Source organism: Cryptomeria japonica, chromosome 10 (assembly GCF_030272615.1).
Source record: "Cryptomeria japonica chromosome 10, Sugi_1.0, whole genome shotgun sequence".
In the NCBI taxonomy this organism is placed as follows: domain Eukaryota; kingdom Viridiplantae; phylum Streptophyta; class Pinopsida; order Cupressales; family Cupressaceae; genus Cryptomeria; species Cryptomeria japonica.
Genome location: NC_081414.1, coordinates 219,740,066 through 219,759,943, shown reverse-complemented (window position 1 = coordinate 219,759,943; position 19,878 = coordinate 219,740,066). Strand labels below are relative to the sequence as shown.

Here is a 19,878-nt window from a genome sequence, read left to right as displayed (position 1 = left end):
CAATGATCAGTCCTTTAGTTAGCAGGATTATCTTAATCATCAATTGGAAGAGGTGCTTCATAAAGGAGAACTCTATTGGAAATAGAAATCAAGGGAGCTCTGGTTGCAGGATGGGGACAAGAACACTAAATTTTTTCACTCCTCTGCTAAAATGAGAAGGGAAAACAATATGATTTCTCAAATAAAAAATGCAATGGGGGATGTGGTGACTAACAAGGTAAAAAATAAAGAAGAAGCAATGACTTTATTGGCAGCCCCAGATGATGATGTAACTAATTTAGAATTCACTAGGCTTGAAATCCTACAACATATCTCTAAATTGGTTTCAGAGGCAACCAATTTAGAATTCTTGAAACCTTTTACCATGGAGGAAATTAGATTGGTTGTTTTCTTGTTGCATCTAGATAAAGCTCCAGGGCCTGATGGTTATACAACTTTGTTTTTTCAAAAGTGTTGGGATTTTATGGCTTTTTACATCTGGAGGTTGGTAAAGGAGTCTAGGAGAAATGGAAACAATTTTAAACAATTCAATACAACCTTTATTGCTATCATCTCAAAGTTGAACAATCTAATCTCTTTTGTTGACTTTAGGCCCTTATTTTTATGTAATACTTTGTATAAAATTGTAACAAAATCAATTACATTTAGATTGGCTAAAATTATTCCCAACATCATTTCTCATGAACAAGGTGGTTTTGTTTATGGGAAAGAAATAGTTGAAGGTGCTTTGATTGCAAATGAGATCAACATTTAGTTACATCCCATTAAAGTGAGGCTATGATCATAAAATTGGATATGATGAAGGCATATGACAAAGTGGGGTGGACTTTTCTTCATCAGGTGTTGCTCAAATTTGGATTTTCCAAAAAAATAGAGCAAGTGGATTATATCTTTCATTTCTAGAGCAAAATTTTCAGTCGTTATTAATGGATGCGCCTCTAGCTTCTTCTCTTCATCTCAAGGAATAAGACAAGGGTACCCAATCTCACCTTTCCTTTTTATCATAATGGTAGATTCTCTTAGCATATTAATTTATGCTCAATTGACCAATAAGTTGTGGAAGGGAATTACCTTACCTCAAACTGATTTGGAGGTCACACACATCTTATTCATAGATAATACTATTCTTTTTCGAGAAATCTCAATATCTGAGGTGAAAATCATTAAAAAGACTTTAATGAGATATTGTGAAGTTTCAGGACAAAAAATTAATGCATAGAAATCTAAGGTCCTTTTTATCAATTGTACTTTGCAAGTGGCATCTAGATTAACAAATATCTTAGGCTTCAAATAGGATCACCTTCCTTCAAATATCTAGGGATTCGTTTATTTTCAGGCTCGAATAAAAGTTGCTTCTAGAGTAAAGATTTCTCAATAGTAAAGAATAGGATTTCCTCATGGAAAAACACATGGTTGTCTCTAGCTAGAATAATTTTGATGATAAAATCAGTTTTGTCAACTATTCCAAATTAAATGATGTTAGTTTTTCCAATTCGGAAAGGAGTGCTAGCTGATTTAGAAGCTAAACTCAAAGATTTCCTTTGGAAAGGAAACAAAAAATCCAAATAGTAAGATCCATCTCTTAGCTTGGGAAAAAGTTTTTCCTAAAATGGAGGAGGTGCTAGGATTCAAAATCTATCTTACTGAAACCTTTCTCTTGGAGCCAAGTTAGTTTGGAAATATTTCTCTAATCACAAGTCAAAATGGGAAGAGATTATTAGAGAAAAATACATGGATTCTAAAGAACCAGAGAGAATATTCACAGTTCTCGATCCACCCCTGGGGTCCCAAATGTGGATTTTTTTAGTTAAATGCAGATCTATCTTTCTCCCACATTTATCATGGACAACCCACAATGGATAGAAAGAAAACTTGTAGTATGACTCATGGAATGGGTATCCCACTTTATCATAGTTGATGGTTTGTAGGATATTAGAGAAATTCTTCTTCTTTCTTGGGGGACAAATGTGAAAGATTATTTCTTCTCCCCAAATCTAGGTATGGTAAGGTTCACTGGAAAGATGTGTTGAGTGTACAAGCTCCATCCTCCCAACAATAAATTCTCTTTCACGAGCTACAAAATAGAACATTTTATTACAAAGCTAATTTTGATAATTTAATCTGGACCCCTTCACAAATAGGCTCTTATTAGGTGAGTCAAGGGTAGAAGTTATTAACAAAAAGAAAGGTTGATTTTTTACATTTCTTTTATTTTATATGTAACATAAACTTATCAAGTTAATTATATTCATGTACTTCAAATTAACTGTAAAACATATTTAAATTCACTTTAAAAATATTTAATAATAAAAATTCATTCATCATCATTTTATCCAAACAATTATACATAATAACAATAATTCATTAATCATCATTAAATCTAAACAATTATACAAAAAAAATCTTTACATTATAATTTCCGTAAAAAATGAGAAGATTCCTAACTATGTGATGCAATAAAAATTTAAAATATTATTGTATCATACAATATATTGTTACCTCATACATTCATCTAATTTATCATTATTGTATTCATTTTTTCATTAAACGTTTTCTTATTAATTCATACTAAAAATTTAACCAATAAATATCATTAAAACCTTTATAAAATCTCTAAATTCCTTAGTAATTACATAATATACTAGATTCTAAATGGCATAATACTAGTCAGAATCTAATGCATATGCCAACAAGTTTCTACTTAAAAAAAAAAAGGGAGAGATTTGCATTCATTATATATCTCAATATTATGTAAGTTTTTGGATATGATTAATGAAATATTAAGGTTTTTTTTTTTTAGTTGAAATTTTTTTGATAGAATTTTTTAAAAATATTTTATAAATTAATGTTTGGACCACATTTCTTAATTAAGAAAATAAATGTATAATGCCCCCTCTTAAGAAATGTCACATGAAATATTATTCTAAAATTCGGCACATATCTTTTTATCAAAATATTTTAATTGTCTAATAAAAAGTAAATCTATTATTTTTTAATACTTTCATGTTTATTTTCAAAACTTAAATTCAAAGACAACTTATTATTAAAAAATTTGTTATAATTATCTATTCATTCAAAAGTACCTTCTAAATATTTAAACGTATTGATTTATATATAATATTATAATGTATTCAAAATCAATTAAAATCACTTCATTTTATTAGTTCCTTCCATAGGTAGAATACTTATGCATTCACCCAAATCTATTAGTGGCAAAGCATCAACCAATGAAAATCAAGAACTAAAATAGTTTGACCAATTTTTCTAATGTCTATATTTTTTCAATTTTTTTTCAAAATATATAAAGTGTTTTATCTATTATTCTATTGGATAACAGTACTCTACAGTAATCTAAGTCTTATTAGTATGATGTAAGCATTTGACTATTCCTTGAATTTTTTTTTTGGCATTTTCATACAATATTATTTTATAATAGTATTTTACAAAACTGCCACTATTACATAGTAGTATCTATTTTGTCATATTTCTTTTGATAATGCAATATATGATAAAGCCATTTGATTTGATTTTATCCCTAAAGTCTTTTGATTTTTAATAATAACTTAAAAAATATACAAACTTATAAATATCAAATATATTATAAAGTTAAAGGTCTAGCTATAATTAATCTATTAATATAATGATGAGATAATAATTTCTTATATAATTTTATATTAAAAAAAAAATTATTAGATGATAATATATATTAAGTATTGCATCTATAATTATGCACAATGATAGTTATCATAATTATTATTATGTTTGTTAATAAAAAATAATAGTTATATAGCTTATAATTATATATTAATTAATTTTAATTTATTGATTAAAAATTGTTGTGCATAGAGCTTTAATTTTAATTTGACACACTCTTCACAAAACCTCTACAATACATATCTAGTTTTTTAAACACATCATAGAGAGTGACAAGAACCATATGCAATGCATTTTTTGTTAAATATATTTTTTATATGTTTTTATTTGGTATATTTTGAAAATCTAATCATATTAATTTTGTTATACATTATCTTATTGTGCAAAATATAACAAAATATTTTTAAATTATTATTATTATTATTATTATTATTATTATTATTATTATTATTTCACAAAAGGGATAAATATTTACTAACCACAAAACAAAAATGACCAACGCTCAGAGAAGAGTTAATTGCTGGAACATACAAGATAAATCAAAAGCAAATGGCCTCGCAACATTCCAACCCTAAAATCACAATCATTTGGCTAGACAATATACAACTCTATTCCACTCTCAAGGAATGTGAGAAAAGATAACATAATCAATGCACCTACTTAGACTAAGAACCATCTACTAACCATAACTAAATTTTAATATTGTTAATAAAATTTATCATAGTTCCAATTTAATACAAAAGAGTTTTCCTACCATCCCAACAAGTTTCTTGTCAAGAAAAGTTGTATTAATTCCTTTATATTATCATGTTCTAGTACCATTCGAACATAATGACACTGTTATCTTTGAAAATAGCGATGGAATTTTATGCCAGTAAAAGGTCAATGCTCATGGAGGTTGTTGAGAGTGCAATGTGCTACGTGCCACTGCCACAACCATCGATGATTGCACATCTCTGATTTTAATTATAGGAGAGGACCCAATAGTTGTGCACCCTAACTTCACGCTTCTCGAAATCCTACATGGAAATTTTAAATCACTTCGATTTTTGTACAGTAGCTTACTTGGCAAGTCCCCTACTTATAACTAAGGTTTCAGGGCCACATCAACATGTTTTTTGCCAAGGTGTCCAAAACAGCCCCCCCCAAAAGTGAGACCAATAGCTGAGCAAAAAGGCCCCAATACTTGTGCAGTTGATGTGGCATCACATGATTGGTTACTTTTCACAACAAATATTATATTTCATTCAATTATTGGTACTTATCATACAACTATTGGTGCAATGTTGTACAAAAGTTGGATATTGAATTAGCAAGTATGGGGTATTAAATCAACAACTTCTATCACAAGAATTGGAACGTGCTCGACTACTGGATCCTTTCCCCTAACATTTTTGGTATGTTCTATTTTAAAATAAAATATTAACTCACTTTCATGTTTATGTTTTAAATAAAAAATTTACTAGGTAGGCTTAGGTGTAGATTTAGCATTGCTTGTAATTTTCCTTTCACCAATTTTAACAAGTTGTCTTAAGTTTTTAGGTTTGAATTTTAAATTGTAACTGATCACTATTTTTTATCACTATTCACAAACATAAGGAGAATCTTATGGGTATGTGCAGGATCATGGTGTGCCAAAACAGGCCCTTAAGTGGCAATGAAATTTCAAAAAATTAGAGTTATGCAACTTGACATGAAAAATTGAATAAGTTATGAACATTATTTTTAAAATATGTAAGAAGAGAATCTATAGAAAATTGAATGTAGTTTCTAAGCTACTAGTTTTTTTTTGAAAAAAAAAATCCTATTTGATGAAAATCTCAAATTTCATTGCAGTGGTACAAAACTTTCAGGAAAAAGATAAGAAGTAGGTGTATGTCTGACCACCCTATTCACAATCAAATCATAAGATTTATAATATAAGTATTAGACTCATGTCTAGATGTGAAACATATTTTTTTATAATTTTTAATAAAGTAAATAATTATTTATGAATTTTTTACTACAACTTTTCAGAAATTCAGAAACTCCTACGTCTAACCACCTTAACTTGGTCAAAACCTTATGAAATTCATTTTTAAAATTTTTTTCCCTGTAGTAGACGAAGCATAGGATGTGACGCATGTTTTAGATTCAAAAAATATTATGCAGTTTGAAAGTTATGAGTATTTTTTAATAAGTCTATCAATCAAAACTTTTCTCAGAATTCAATTAGAAAATAAATAATAATGATTTATTAAAGTCGAAATAAGACAAGCCTTATATTGTTGGAAAGTTGAGAACATCCTTAAAAAACCCTTTTCGTTTTATCAATTTTGGCTATAAAAAAAGTTGTTAGCCACTAGTGTAAAGTCTGGGAAATCAAGGAATACTGAAAAAACATGTTTTTTTAGTTGACTTTCCAAGCTTGTCACTTCCAAGCCAAATCCCAAAGCAAACCCGAACCAAAATATGGGGGGAAAAATTTATTTTTTAAAATTAGATATCGGATAAAATCAGATATCTAATTTTATTAGATATCCGATTTTATCCGATATCCGATTTTTGAAAAAATAAAAAAATATATTTTAGTAAATTGGGCATAACGTTTGCATTTTATATCAAAATTTAAATTTTTTACAGGCATTGGAAAGGTAATTAAGAGATCTATGATATGGAGTAGATATATTTTCAATTGTTTGTTTTAAAAAATAATTATAATTCATTGAAATTCATCCTTCATTTTTAAAACATAAAAAACTCATGACTTTTTCATATGATTTCCCTATTGCATAAATTTTTGTAACAATCATCTCAAAATAAACTAAATAAGTAATTAATTAATAATAGAAAATTTATGAATTTTATTGAGTTCAATAAATTTTGATAAACCATGTTATCTATGTTTGTTCCTTTCTCCACCTTTCTCTCCTAAACCTATCACACCACCTATTTGTTTCGTCCTCCCTCTCTTTTGTCCATATTTATACATCTCTCTCTAGACCTATATCTCTAACTATCAATGAATACCTCATTAAATCTCTCAAGCTCTACAAGGTGATTATATTTCTACCTCTTCATAATTTCCTCCTCTATGTCACTCTCTCTTCCCTAAGATCTAGACTAGTCTCTCTGCATTTCCTTCTCATCTCTAGCAACGAAATTCAGAGGGGACAAGGAGAGGCATAAGGAAGTATCAAAAAAAGGAGAGGGGGAGAGAGGTGAGAAGGAGAGATTAGTTGGGGGGAAGAGAGAGTATGAGAGAGAGAGATCTATAGGTAATTAGGTGGAAGGTGAAGAGAGAGAAGGAGGGGGTGATTGGGGTGAAGAGAGAATGAGAGGGAGAGTTTGAGATTATTAGGGGGTAGGAGGAGAGGGGGAGAGGGGAAAGTATCAAAAAAGAGAGAAGAGAGATGGGGACAGAGGAGAAGAGAGACATAGAGAGTAATTAGGGGGTGGGTAGAGGGGGAGAGGGAAGTATCTATAAACCCATAGGAGGAGAGAGGTGATTGAGGGTAATTGAGGAAAAGAAATAATGTGAGAGAGAATATGGTATCCTAAAGGGTCATATGGTGTCTCATGAACCTTTAGGACACCATATGATGTTGTTATAAGTCTTATGGTGTCCTAAGGGGTCATATGGTGTTCTATGAGCCTTTAGGACACCATTTGGTGTCATTACAGGTCGTATGGTGTGTTAAGGGGTCATATGGTATCCTTTGACCCCTTAGGACACCATATGACCCCTTAGGTATTATTAGGGGTCATATTGTGTCCGAACAGGTCATATAATGTCGTTCGGGGTTGTATGGTGTGCTAAGAGGTCATATTGTGTCCTAAGGGGTCACAAGACATCGTATGACCCCTTAGACACCATATGATCCATTAGGTTTTGTTATGGCTCGTACTATGTCCTAAGAGGTCATATGGTGTCCCATGACCCTTTAGGACACCATATGACCCCTTAGGACATCATATGGTGTCGTTATGGGTCTTATGGTGTCCTAAGGGGTCATATGGTGTTCTATAACCCCTTAGGACACCATATGACCCCTTAGGACATTATATGACCCCTTATGATACCATACGATACCTTGGGACACCATATGGTATCGCAAGGAGTTGTATGGTGTCCTAAGGGGTCATATGGTGTCCTATAAACCCTTAGGCCACTATATGACCCATTAGGTGTCATCAAGGGTCTTATTGTGTCCTAATGGGTCATATGGTGTCATATGACCCCTTAAGACACCATATTCTTGGAGATAATATGGTGCTATGGGTTGTATGGTGTCCTATGACACCTTAGGACACCATATGACCCCTTAGGATACCATTTGGTGTTGCTATGTGTCATATGGTGTCCTATGACCCGTTAAGTATCATTAGGGTTATTTTATGTCCTAAGGGGTTGTATTGTGTCCTAAGGGGTCATACGGTGTCCTATGACCCCTTAGGACACTATATGACATCGTTAGGGGTTATATTATGTCCTAAGGGGTCATATTGTGTCTTATGACACCTTAGGACACCACATGGTGTCATTATGGGTCGTATGGACTTCTAACAGGTCATATGGTGTTCTATGACCCCTTAGGACACTAATTTTATGTTGTTATGGGTTGTATGGTCTCCTAAGGGGTCATATGGTATCCTATGACACCTTAGGACACCATATGGTTTCATTATGCATCGTATGGTTTCCTAAGGGGTTATATGGTGTTCTATAACCTGTTAGGATGCCATATGGTGTCATTAAGGGTCGTATGGTGTGCTAAGGGGTCATATGGTGTCCTATGATCGTTTATAACACCATATGACCCATTAGGTATCGTTAGGCATCATTTTGTGTCGTTATGGGTCATATGATGTCCTATGACCCCTTAGGTGTTGTTAGGGGTCATATTGTGTCCTAACAGGTCATATAGTGTCCTACAACCCCTTAGGACACCATATGGTGTCGTTTGGGATTGTATGGTGTACTAAGGGGTCATATTGTGTCCTAAAGATTCCTAGGACATGATATAACCTCTTAGGACACCATATGACCCCTTAGATATCGTTAGGGGTCATATTGTGTCCTAAGGGGTCATATGGTGTCTCATGACACCATATGACCCCTTAGGACACCATATCATGTCATTATGGGTCTTCTTATGTTCTAAGGGGTTATATGGTGTTCTAAGGGGTCATATGGTTTTATATGACCCCTTAGGATACCATATGATGCCTTAGGACATCATATAGTGTCATAAAGGGTTGTATGGTGTTCTAAGGGGTCATATGGTGTTCTATGGGGTCATATGGTTTTGTATGACCCTTTAGGACACTATATAACATTATTAGGGGTCATATTATGTCCTAAGGGGTCATATTGTGTCTTATGACCCCTTAGGATACCACATGGTGTTGTTATATGTTGTATGGTGTTTTATGACCCTCTAGGACATCATATTATGTTGTTATGGGTCTTATGGTCTCCTAAGGAGTGATATAGTGTTCTATGACCCGTTAGGACACTATATGACCCCTTAGGACACCATATGGTGTCATTATGGGTCGTATGGTGTCCTAAGGGATCATATGGTGTTATATCACCCCTTAGGGTACCATATGATCCCTTAAGACACCATATGGTGTTGTTAGGGGTTGTATGGAGTACTAAGGGGTAATATGGTGTCCTATGACCCCTTAGCACACAATATGACCCCTTAGTACACCATATAATGTCCCTAAGGGTCATATGGTGTCCTATGACCCCTTAGGTGTTGTTAGCGGTCATAATATGTCCTAACGAGTTATATGGTGTCCTACAACCCCTTAGGACACCATATGGTGTCGTTAGGGGTTGTATGGTGTGCTAAGGGGTCATATTTTGTTCTAAAGGTTCTTAGGACATCATATAACCTCTTAGGACACCATATGACCCCTTAGGTATCGTTAGGGGTCATATTATGTCCTAAGGAGTCATATGGTATCTAATGACACCATATGACCCCTTAGGACACCATATCGTGTGGCTATGGGTCTTCTTGTGTTCTAAGGGGTCATATGGTGTTATATGACCCATTAGGATACCATATGACCCCTTAGGAAACCATATGGTGTCATAAAGGGTGGTATGGTGTTACAAGGGGTCGTACGGTGTCCTTAGGGGTCATATGGTATCCTATGACCCCTTAGGACACTATATGACATTGTTAGGGGTCATATTATGTCCTAAGGGGCAATATTGTGTCTTATGACCCCTTAAGACACCACATGGTGTCATTATGGGTCGTATTATGTTTTAAGGGGTCATATGGTGTTCTATTACCCTCTAAGATAGCATATTATGTTGTTATGGGTTGTATAGTTCTCTAAGGGGTCATAGGGTGTCCCATGACCCTTTAGGACACCATATAGTGTTATTATGCATCGTATGGTGTCCTAAGGGGTCATATGGTGTTCTATGACCCCTTAAGACACCATATGACTCCTTAGGACACCATATTGTGTCATTAGGGGTCATATGATGTCCTAAGGGGTCAAATGGTGTCCTATGACCCCTTAAGACACCACATTGTGTCGTTATGGGTCGTATGGTGTTCTAAGTGGTCATATGGTGTTCTATGACCCTCTAAGACACCATATTATGTTGTTATGGGTTGTATGGTCCTCTAAGGGGTCATATGGTGTCATATGACCCCTTAGGACACCATATAGTATCATTATGCATCGTATGGTGTCCTAAGGGGTCATATGGTGTTCTATGACCCCTTAGGACACCATGTGACTCCTTAGGACACCATATGGTGTCATTAGGGGTCATATGGTGTGATAAGGGGTCAAATTGTGTCTTATGACCCCTTACAACACCATATGAACCCTTAGGTATCGTTAGGTGTCATTTTGTGTCAGTAGGGGTCATATGGTGTCCTATGACCCCTTGGGACACAATATGACCCTTTAAGACACCATATAGTATCGTTAGGGGTCATATGGTGTCCTATGACCCCTTATGATACAATATGACCCCTTAGGTGTTTTTAAGGGTCATATTGTGTTCTAACGGGTCATATGGTGTCCTACGACCCCTTACGACACCATATGGTGTTGTTAGGGGTTGTATGGTGTGCTAAGGGGTCATATTGTGTCCTAAAGGTTCCTAGGACATCATATAACCCCTTAGGACACCATATGACCTCTTTGGTATCGTTAGGGGTCATATTGTGTCCTAAGGGGTCATATGGTGTCTCCTGACACCATATGACCCCTTAGGACACCATATCATGTTGTTATTGGTCTTCTTGTGTTATAAGGGATCATATGGTGTTATATGGCCCCTTTGGATATGATATGACCTCTTAGGTGTTGTTAGGGGTCATATTGTGTCCTAACGGGTTATATGGTGCCCGACGACCCCTTAAGACACCATATGGTGTCATTAGGGGTTGTATGGTGTACTAAGGGGTCATATTGTGTCCTACAGGTTCCTATGACATCATATAACCCCTTAGGACACCATATGACCCCTTAGGTATCGTTAGGGGTCATATTGTTTCCTAAGGGGTCATACGGTGTCTCATGACACCGTATGACCCCTTAGGACACCATATCATGTTGTTATGGGTCTTCTTGTGTTCTAAGGGGTCATATGGTGTTATATGACCCCTTAGGACACCATATGGTGTCATAAAGGGTGGTATGATGTCATATGGTGTCCTATGACCCATTGGGACACTATATGATGTCGTTAGGGGTCATATTATGTCGTAAGGGGTAATATTGTGTCTTATGACCCCTTCAGACACTAGATGGTGTCGTTATGGGTCGTATGGTTTTCTAAGGGGTCGTATAGTGTTCTATAACCCTCTAGGACACTATATTATGTTGTTATGGGTCATATGGTCTCCTAAGGGGTCATATGGTGTCCTATGACCCCTTAGGACACCATATAGTATCAGTATGCATCGTATGGTGTCCTAAGGGGTCATATGGTGTTCTATGACCCCTTAGGACACCATATGGTGTCATTAGGAGTTGTATGGTGTGCTAAGGGGTCATATTGTGTCTTATGACCTCTTAGAACACCATATGACCCCTTAGGTATCGTTAGGTGTCATTTTGTGTTGTTACAGGTCATATGGTCTCCTATGAACCCTTAGGACATAATATGACCCCTGAAGACATCATATAGTGTTGTTCGGGGTCATATGGTGTCCTATGACCCCTTAGGTGTTGTTAGGGGTCATATTGTGTCCTAACAGGTCATATGGTGTCCTACAACCCCTTAGGACACCATATGGTGTTATTAAAGGTTGTATGGTGTGTTAAGGGGTCATATTATGTCCTAAAGGTTCCTAGGACATCAGATAACCCCTTAGGATACCATATGACCCCTTAGGTATATTAGGGGTCATATTGTGTCCTAAGGGGTCATATGGTGTCTCCTGACACCATATGACCCCTAAGGACACCATATCATGTTGTTATGGTTCTTCTTGTGTTATAAGGGGTCATATGGTGTTATATGACCCCTTAGGACACCATATGGTGTTGTAAGGGATCGTATGGTGTTATAAGGGGTCATATGGTGTCCTATGACCCCTTATAACACTATATAACCCCTTAGGTGTCGTCATGGGTCGTATTGTGTCCTAATTGGTCATATGACATTCTTTGACCCCTTAAGACACCGTATGACCCCTTGCGACACTATATGGTGCTATGGGTCATATGGTGTCCTAAGGGATCACATGGTGTCCTATGACCCCTTAGGATACCATATGACCCTTTACGATGCCACATTGTGTCATTAGGGGTTGTATGGTGTCCTAAGGGGTCATTTGGTGTCTTATGACCCCTTAGGACACCATATGGTGTCATTAGGGTCTTATTTCATTTTAAGGGGTCATATGGTGTTTTATGACCCCTTATGACACCATATGACCCCTTAGGAGACCATATGGTGTCGTTAGGGGTCATATTGTGTCCTAAGGGATCATATGATGTTCTATGACCCCTTAGGACATGATATAACCCCTTAGGACACCACATATACTAATTTTCAAATAAGGTGAGATGTAAGGGTGAAGAGAGATGAAGAACTAAAGAGAGGGAAAATAACTAAAGGACAAGGACATAAATAAAGATATAGATATTAAAGAGTATGAAGTGAGAGGGGGAAAAACTAAAGGACAAGGATGGATAGAAAGAGGTAGACATATCTAGATATTGAAAAGGAGAGAGGAAGATAGAGATAAAAAGGAAGATAAAGGAAGAGGGAGGTGAATAGATATAGAGAAAGAGAGAGGTAAAGACAAAGATAAATATATGAAGAGATGGAGAAAAATGGATAGAGAGGGGTAAAGAGAGAGATAAAAAAAGGAAGAGATAGAGAGATATAAAAGAAGAGAAATATCAATAGATAGAGATATATAGATAGTGCAAGAGAGTGAGAAAGAGAGATAGAGATTATAGAGAGAGAGAGAGAGAGAGAGAGAGAGAGAGAGAGAGAGAGAGAGAGAGAGAGAGAGAGAGAGAGAGAGAGAGAGAGAGAGAGAGAGAGAGAGAAGGATGTGGGGAGAGAGAAAAATATATATAAAGATGGGGTAAATAAAGAGATAAAAGTAGAGAAAGGGAAAGATACTTCAAGAGGGTGATATAGGAAGACACAGAGAAGTAGATTAATCATGTATAGAGGAATATATATAAAGACAGAGGAACATATAAAAAGAGAGATTGACAGTGAAAGAGATGGAGATGTGAAGATGGAGATAGAGATAGATATGGATAGAACGTGATAGAGAGAGTAAGACAAATGGAGGGAGAGATGGAGTGAATAAGTGAGATTTAGAGATAATGAGATATAAATATACATGAAGATAGATCTATAGGGATATATAGAGAGAGGGGACAAGATAGGGAGAGAAAGGAAGTGATAGAGACAAGTAATATATAAGTATAGGTAGGATAAGGTAAAGGAGGGAGATAAATAGAGAGAAGAGAGATTATTAGAGAGAAATATAGAAATGAGTGACAATGAGGGAGTGGGAGAGGGATAGAAATGAATAGAAAGATGGAGATATATGCAGAGATGCATGTAACTTGGGAATTTATTTATCTACATGGAATGAGAAAATAAGTGACATAAGTAGAGAGGAAAGAGATATATAAAATATATTATATAAGTATATATAGACAAGTGATAGATAAAGGAGGTGATAGGAAAAAAAATGAGACTTTGTATGCAAAATTTGTTAGTATTTAAAGTTTTAAAATTGAAGGACTAAATTAAAATTATTATAATTAATTTTTGGTCTATAATATCATCAAACTACCTCATCCATTTGATAGGTCTATGAATTACCTTTCCAACGCCTATAAAAAATCAAAATTTTGATAAGAAACGCAAAAGTTATGCTCATTTTACTAAACTATATTTTTTATGTTGATAAAGTCGAATAATCGGATATCCGATTTGAAAAGTATGATATCACAATGGTGACATCACAATAGTGACATCACAAATCAGATATCCAATTTGGTTTGGTATTACCAAACCAAATTCAAATTTCGCCTGACCCAAACAAAAAGTCAAAGCGAATTTTGGCGTGTTTGGAAAGGTTGAAAATGCATTTTTTTCTCCATTGCCACTTTTTGGCCCCCCATGATCTTGCACATACTCTTATCCATATTAATATTATTAGATCGAAGGAAATTGTCTTAGTTCATTGGTTATTTAAAATATAGTTTTTTGTTTTTAAATTAAAGTTATAATTTAGAAACTCTTAATGTAAAGAGGAATATCATTATATTTAATCAATTATTTTAATGATTATCTATTCTCATTATTGTTGTTTCTCAATTCGATAATGTGAGACTTCTTAACATCAATTGAATTTAGAAACAACAATAGACAACATTATGAATTGTGAAAATATAGTATCATTATTTATCTCTCCTACTAGCAATTTAGGAAACAATTAATAAGATATCCAAGGCTTTCTAAACTTGTCCACCAAAACCAACCCAATTTTTTTATATAAAAAGATTTATTCATTGCCCCATGAGAATATCAACAAAGGGACAATGATTCCATTCTTAAAACATGAGAAAACATTTATTATTAAATCTGGAGTTGAGAGATCAATGACACTTGAAGAGGAGAATTTGGAAACCCAATATCCAAATTGACCACAACATTGCAATAAGATCAAGATGAAAGTTTAGATTTGTGTCTCACTTTACTCCAATAGAATACATTCAAGAATTGATTTCGAAAATAACTTAAGATAAAAAGATTTCACCTAAATTCTTGTGCACCACAAATTTTGGGTGGAAGCCTTTTGCTTGATAAGGTTTCAATTGAATATCAAAATTGAAATTGAATATCAAAATTGAAATTGATATCAAATTTGATATCCAAATTGACATTGATATCAATTGTGGAAGGTTTCAAGTCACATAAGATAACACTTCTTCTATAGAGAACCTTCTCTAGAACTAGATCCCAAAGCTTGTACCCCTTCATGCCGATACCATAACCAATGAAGATACATTTCACCACCTTGTTCTCCAATTTAGATCTCTTTTCAATCGGCACATGAGCATATGCCTCACAACCAAAGACTCTAAGATGTCTCAATGAGGGATTTTTACGAGACCATGCCTCTATGGGGGTCTTTTCAACGAGCATCAAAGTAGGAGATCTATTTATCAGATAACATGCAGTGGTTACCGCCTCAGCGTAGAACTTTTGTTCAAGGCTAGCACCACTCAGCATACTCCTAGCCCTCTCCATTAGCATTCTATTCATCCTCTCCACAACTCTATTTTGTTGTGGTGTATATGGAGTTGTCTTATGTATTTCAATCCCATGGTCCTTACAGAACCTGTCGAACTCAGCAAAACAAAACTTTCCACTGTTTTCCATCCTTAGACACTTAATTTTTCTACCAGTCTAATTTTCAACCAAGGACTTAAATTCCTTAAACTGACTGAAAAATTCAGATTTACTTATGAGAAAATAAACAAATGTCCTTCTAGAATAGTCATTTATGAAAGAAATAAAGTACACAAATCTATTTAATGAAGGCACATTATTAGGACCAAAAACATCAGAATGGACATAGTCTAAAACACCAGAAGACTTATGAGAATTGGAATAAAAAGAAACATGGTGTTTTTTTTCATATATACAATGTTTGCAAAAGTCAAACTCAAGATTACAATCATCAAGGCCTTCAACAAGGCTCTTAAGCCCTTTTCACTTATGTGGTCAAGTGTTTGGTGCCACAACAATGTCTTCTCAGTTGGGAGCTTCATCTCCAAAGCATTAGCACCCTTAGGTACCCCAAAACAATGACCATTAAATGTTGAAACAACAGTCTTCGTTTTTGCTTGATTTGCCAATGAGGATGAAGAATCCAAAGCCCTTTTCTTGGACTTTACCGAAGAACTATTACACTGAACTGTGCATCCATCTACCTTATATAGAGTGCCAATTTGAACACCCTTAGAAAGATCCATAGAACCTTTGGTCATCTTACATCCACTTTGCGAGAAAACAACCTACACTCCAACATCACTCAGCTTGCTAACTGAAAGGAGGTTTCATGCCAAACTAGGGATATTCAATACACCATCAATTCCCTTCACTCGACCATCAGGGAATCAAATCTTGACTCTTCTGCGACTAAGAACCTTCAGGTGAGAATCGTCACCCAAGTACACCTTCCCACAACCGTATTCTTCATAATTTGAAAACCAATCTCTATGAGAGGTCATAAGGAAAGTAGTGACAAAAGCATCCATGTCACCTTGAGAGGATTTTTTAGAATCAGAATCAGAGGCATTCTTGTTTTTCTTTTTCTTCTCCTCTTCACAATATTTCTAGAAATGACCAGATTTGCTACAATTCCAACATTTTGCCTTAGAATTTTTATCAGGTGACGTAGGTCTCTCAGGAGACTTTGATTTACCCTTCTTTTCATTTTTCTCGCCTTTCTCCATTGTTCTACCATGACCAACTAGGGCCTCCTTGTCCATCTCATAATATTTCCTTTGCATCTGTTCGGATAACAATGAACCAACCACATCGTCCATTTTGAAAGTGGTTGTTGAGCTTCGAATGACCATCACAAAGTGATCCCATGAGTCCGACAAAGGACATAACAGAAGCATTTTTTTTTTATCATTAATCTTATCACCGACAAAATTCAGTTGAGTAACTAGCATGTTGAATGCATTTAGATGATGTGGAACGAATCCTCCTTCCTCCATCCTCAGAGAATACAACTTCTTTCTAAGGAATAACTTATTTACCAAGGATTTCCCTTTGATAAATATCACCAAGCTTCTTCCAAAGTGCAGTTGTAGTCTTCTCCTTGTGGACATTCAAGAGCACTGAATCAGCTAGACAGAGTCTTATCAAACCCTTGGCTTTTCGATCCATTTTATCCCATTCATCCTATGGTGTAGTTTGGGGTTGTGTTGAAGAAACTGCAACCAATAGAACCCTATCCACGAGCATATCCTCCATTTTGAGTTTCCACAACTCAAAATTGCTGCCATTAAATTTATCCATCTCTATTCTGTTGGATGTGCTTGCCATATTTAACCTGCAACAGAGTTTTGAAATCTTCTATTGCAAAACTCCCACTAAAACTAGATCAGTACAAAAAATCCATCAAACCAACAACAATAACAAAGTTGGCTAGGCTCTGATACCAATTGAAAGGAAGACAAAGTGCAGAATAATGCTTCCAAATGCTAAATCTAATAGGAGAGGTGATGCAGAAATTTGTTACAAACTTTTAAAAAATTACAAATTAGATAAACACACATACAATCAGATTTAATAAATGGAATCACAACACCAAATATACGTGAAAAAATGTTTTCAAGAAAAAACCCACATGCTGAAAGCCAGACTCAATTGTATTATTTAGCAACACTAATAGTTACAAGACAATGTACAGGGTCAATGCTCTTCAAGAGTAGTTACAATAGAGATTTTGAGAAAAATATCAATAGCATAACAATGCCTAAGTTAACTTGTCTCTCTCTCCAAAAAACAACCAAGGCATCAACAATTAATAGAGCTCATCACAAAGAGGTATGTGCACATGGTTTCCAAAACCAACTTCAAAGAACAAGAGGTAAGTTTTGTTACAAACAACATCTTGCTAATCCAATGACATGTTGTATACAACAACTTCCGAGGCAACAACACCTATCTCGTCCATAATGATCATCTTGCCAAATGTAATGCAAGTATAACATATAAGTTACCATGACCAAATAGGTGCCTTCCTTACCTCACACCACTTGTCAAAAGTGAACTCAAACAATAAATGCAATCTGGCAAAATATAACTCTCCATGACTCTTCCATTGAACTAGAAACTGTCATAATCATAATAGAAAATTTATCATAAACTCAACATAGCAACATATGACACTAGTTTCGAAAAGAAATTCCAAAGTAGAATGAAAAATAAAACAAATAATTAAATTAGAATATTTGAACTCTAAGATTGAGATACCTCAATCTCAACAATAGAACAGTCTAAACAACGATATAGAACACAGATCAATTTTAAAAGCATCATTGCCTATTTATGGAATTACAACATTAGAGTTTTTCTCTTTAACCGCCACCTCAGATTTTTCTTCCTTGGTTCCTGACAATTGACAGCGATGGCAAATAATCTCTGTAACATTGGCTGGCTGTTTGGATTTCAAATACTCTCCATATAAATATGAGGCAAAATCCCATAGGGCCAGTACCAGAGCAATGCCCTTCTTCCCGCTGAAATTCTCATGATATATAATAACTGCCAACACTTGCGTCACTGGAATAAACATAGTTTTGATGATACCACTTAACAGAGAAGACGTTAGAAAGATGACACCAAACACCCCAATGAAGAAGAGCTGCCATGAGATTGCATTCCATACTAAAGCAATGTAGAACTTAGCTTCCCCAATATCAGATGCCCTCGCCTCACTTGCAACGGTCTCGAAATCCTTGTTCACTACCATACCAATTGTGCACAACACAGTTGCAGAAAATGACATTATGAGCTGCATCTCCATAACCAGAATATATGTTACTCTGCACTTGCTTTTCTTGTACACAAGTTCAATGACGGGGAGGACTAATCCATAGAGCTTAGCTGCACCAACTGTCAAAAGAAAACCCAATATGTACTTTTTGTTTGTGACCTCTTCGGGTTTGTCACTCTTGGTTAGGAAGGCCAGCAAGACAGAGGCCAGGGTAAGCAATATCACAGCATTGATTGAATAAGGGGTGAATTTCTGACGTACCAAGAGAAATGCAAATATTGCATTGAAGGCAAGTTGAGTGGCATCCAACAATGAGTATGTAGAGAGAGGCAGATATGACACTCCCCAAGCATCCATATAATCATCCACCCCTGTGATGAGCCCAATTGCACAGCAAGCAAGGAATTGGTGGAGGGTAACATGTTGAGCATCTGGCTGCCTTCTGTATATTATGCAGAGAGGCAGAATAAGAATGGGTCACCCTGCAGTTTCTAGCCAGGAACACAGCCATCTACTAGATCCTCCATGGATGAAGTAAAACCTGAGAGACAATGGCCCTGCAGTGGTGCCAATACATAAGGCCAAGCAGTTCAACAACACTAGCGTCCACTCCATCAAGCTCTTTTTCTTTCTCTGGCTTTCCTTGAGAACCATTGTTTCTGAATCTAAAGGAGATAGGTATCTATACTTTGTCGTTTAAGCCTAGTCAAGTATGGAGGGTGGTCATAGTATGCTATATAGCCTACAGCACAATAATTTAAGCAATATGATTCGGGGTGAGTTCAGGGATTCCTAGAAACAAAGGATCTCCCTGAATCTTGTACACAGTAAAATTCCTGTAGTTTCACCCCTGCATTCACAAAGAAGGCGCTGTCGCCTGGCTAGAAACCATACTAAACCTTAACAAAGATCCACGTTTTTCCTTCCTTTGATCTCTAACATGCTAATATTGCCACATTTTATTTATTATATCTGCCTTAAAACATTCAGAACGTCGACAGCTACACAATCATAGCTGTTGTTCTGTCTTTTTTTCACTAAGATTCTCCATCTCATAATAATACTCATTCTTTTAAAGGGAATGAAAACTCGGCACTTTCTATATTATGTTTCCGTGACATTTTGAGGGGCATTGCAGTAAACAGACGCTAACAATAGCAAAGCTTTGGCATTAACGCGATTAAGTATCTCC

General features: G+C 35.4%; 1 protein-coding gene across 1 annotated transcript; it reads right to left on the bottom strand.

Annotated features, from left to right (window-relative positions):
• Positions 1-18,236: 18,236 nt before the first annotated feature.
• On the bottom strand, positions 18,237-19,340 carry LOC131034852 (purine permease 1-like). The gene is made up of 2 exons (XM_059212333.1): positions 19,228-19,340; positions 18,237-19,128 (listed from the first exon to the last, which is right to left on the bottom strand). The coding sequence occupies exons 1-2, from the start codon at positions 19,338-19,340 to the stop codon at positions 18,237-18,239; spliced, it is 1,005 nt and encodes a 334-aa protein (XP_059068316.1).
• Between the last annotated feature and the right edge of the window lie 538 nt (positions 19,341-19,878).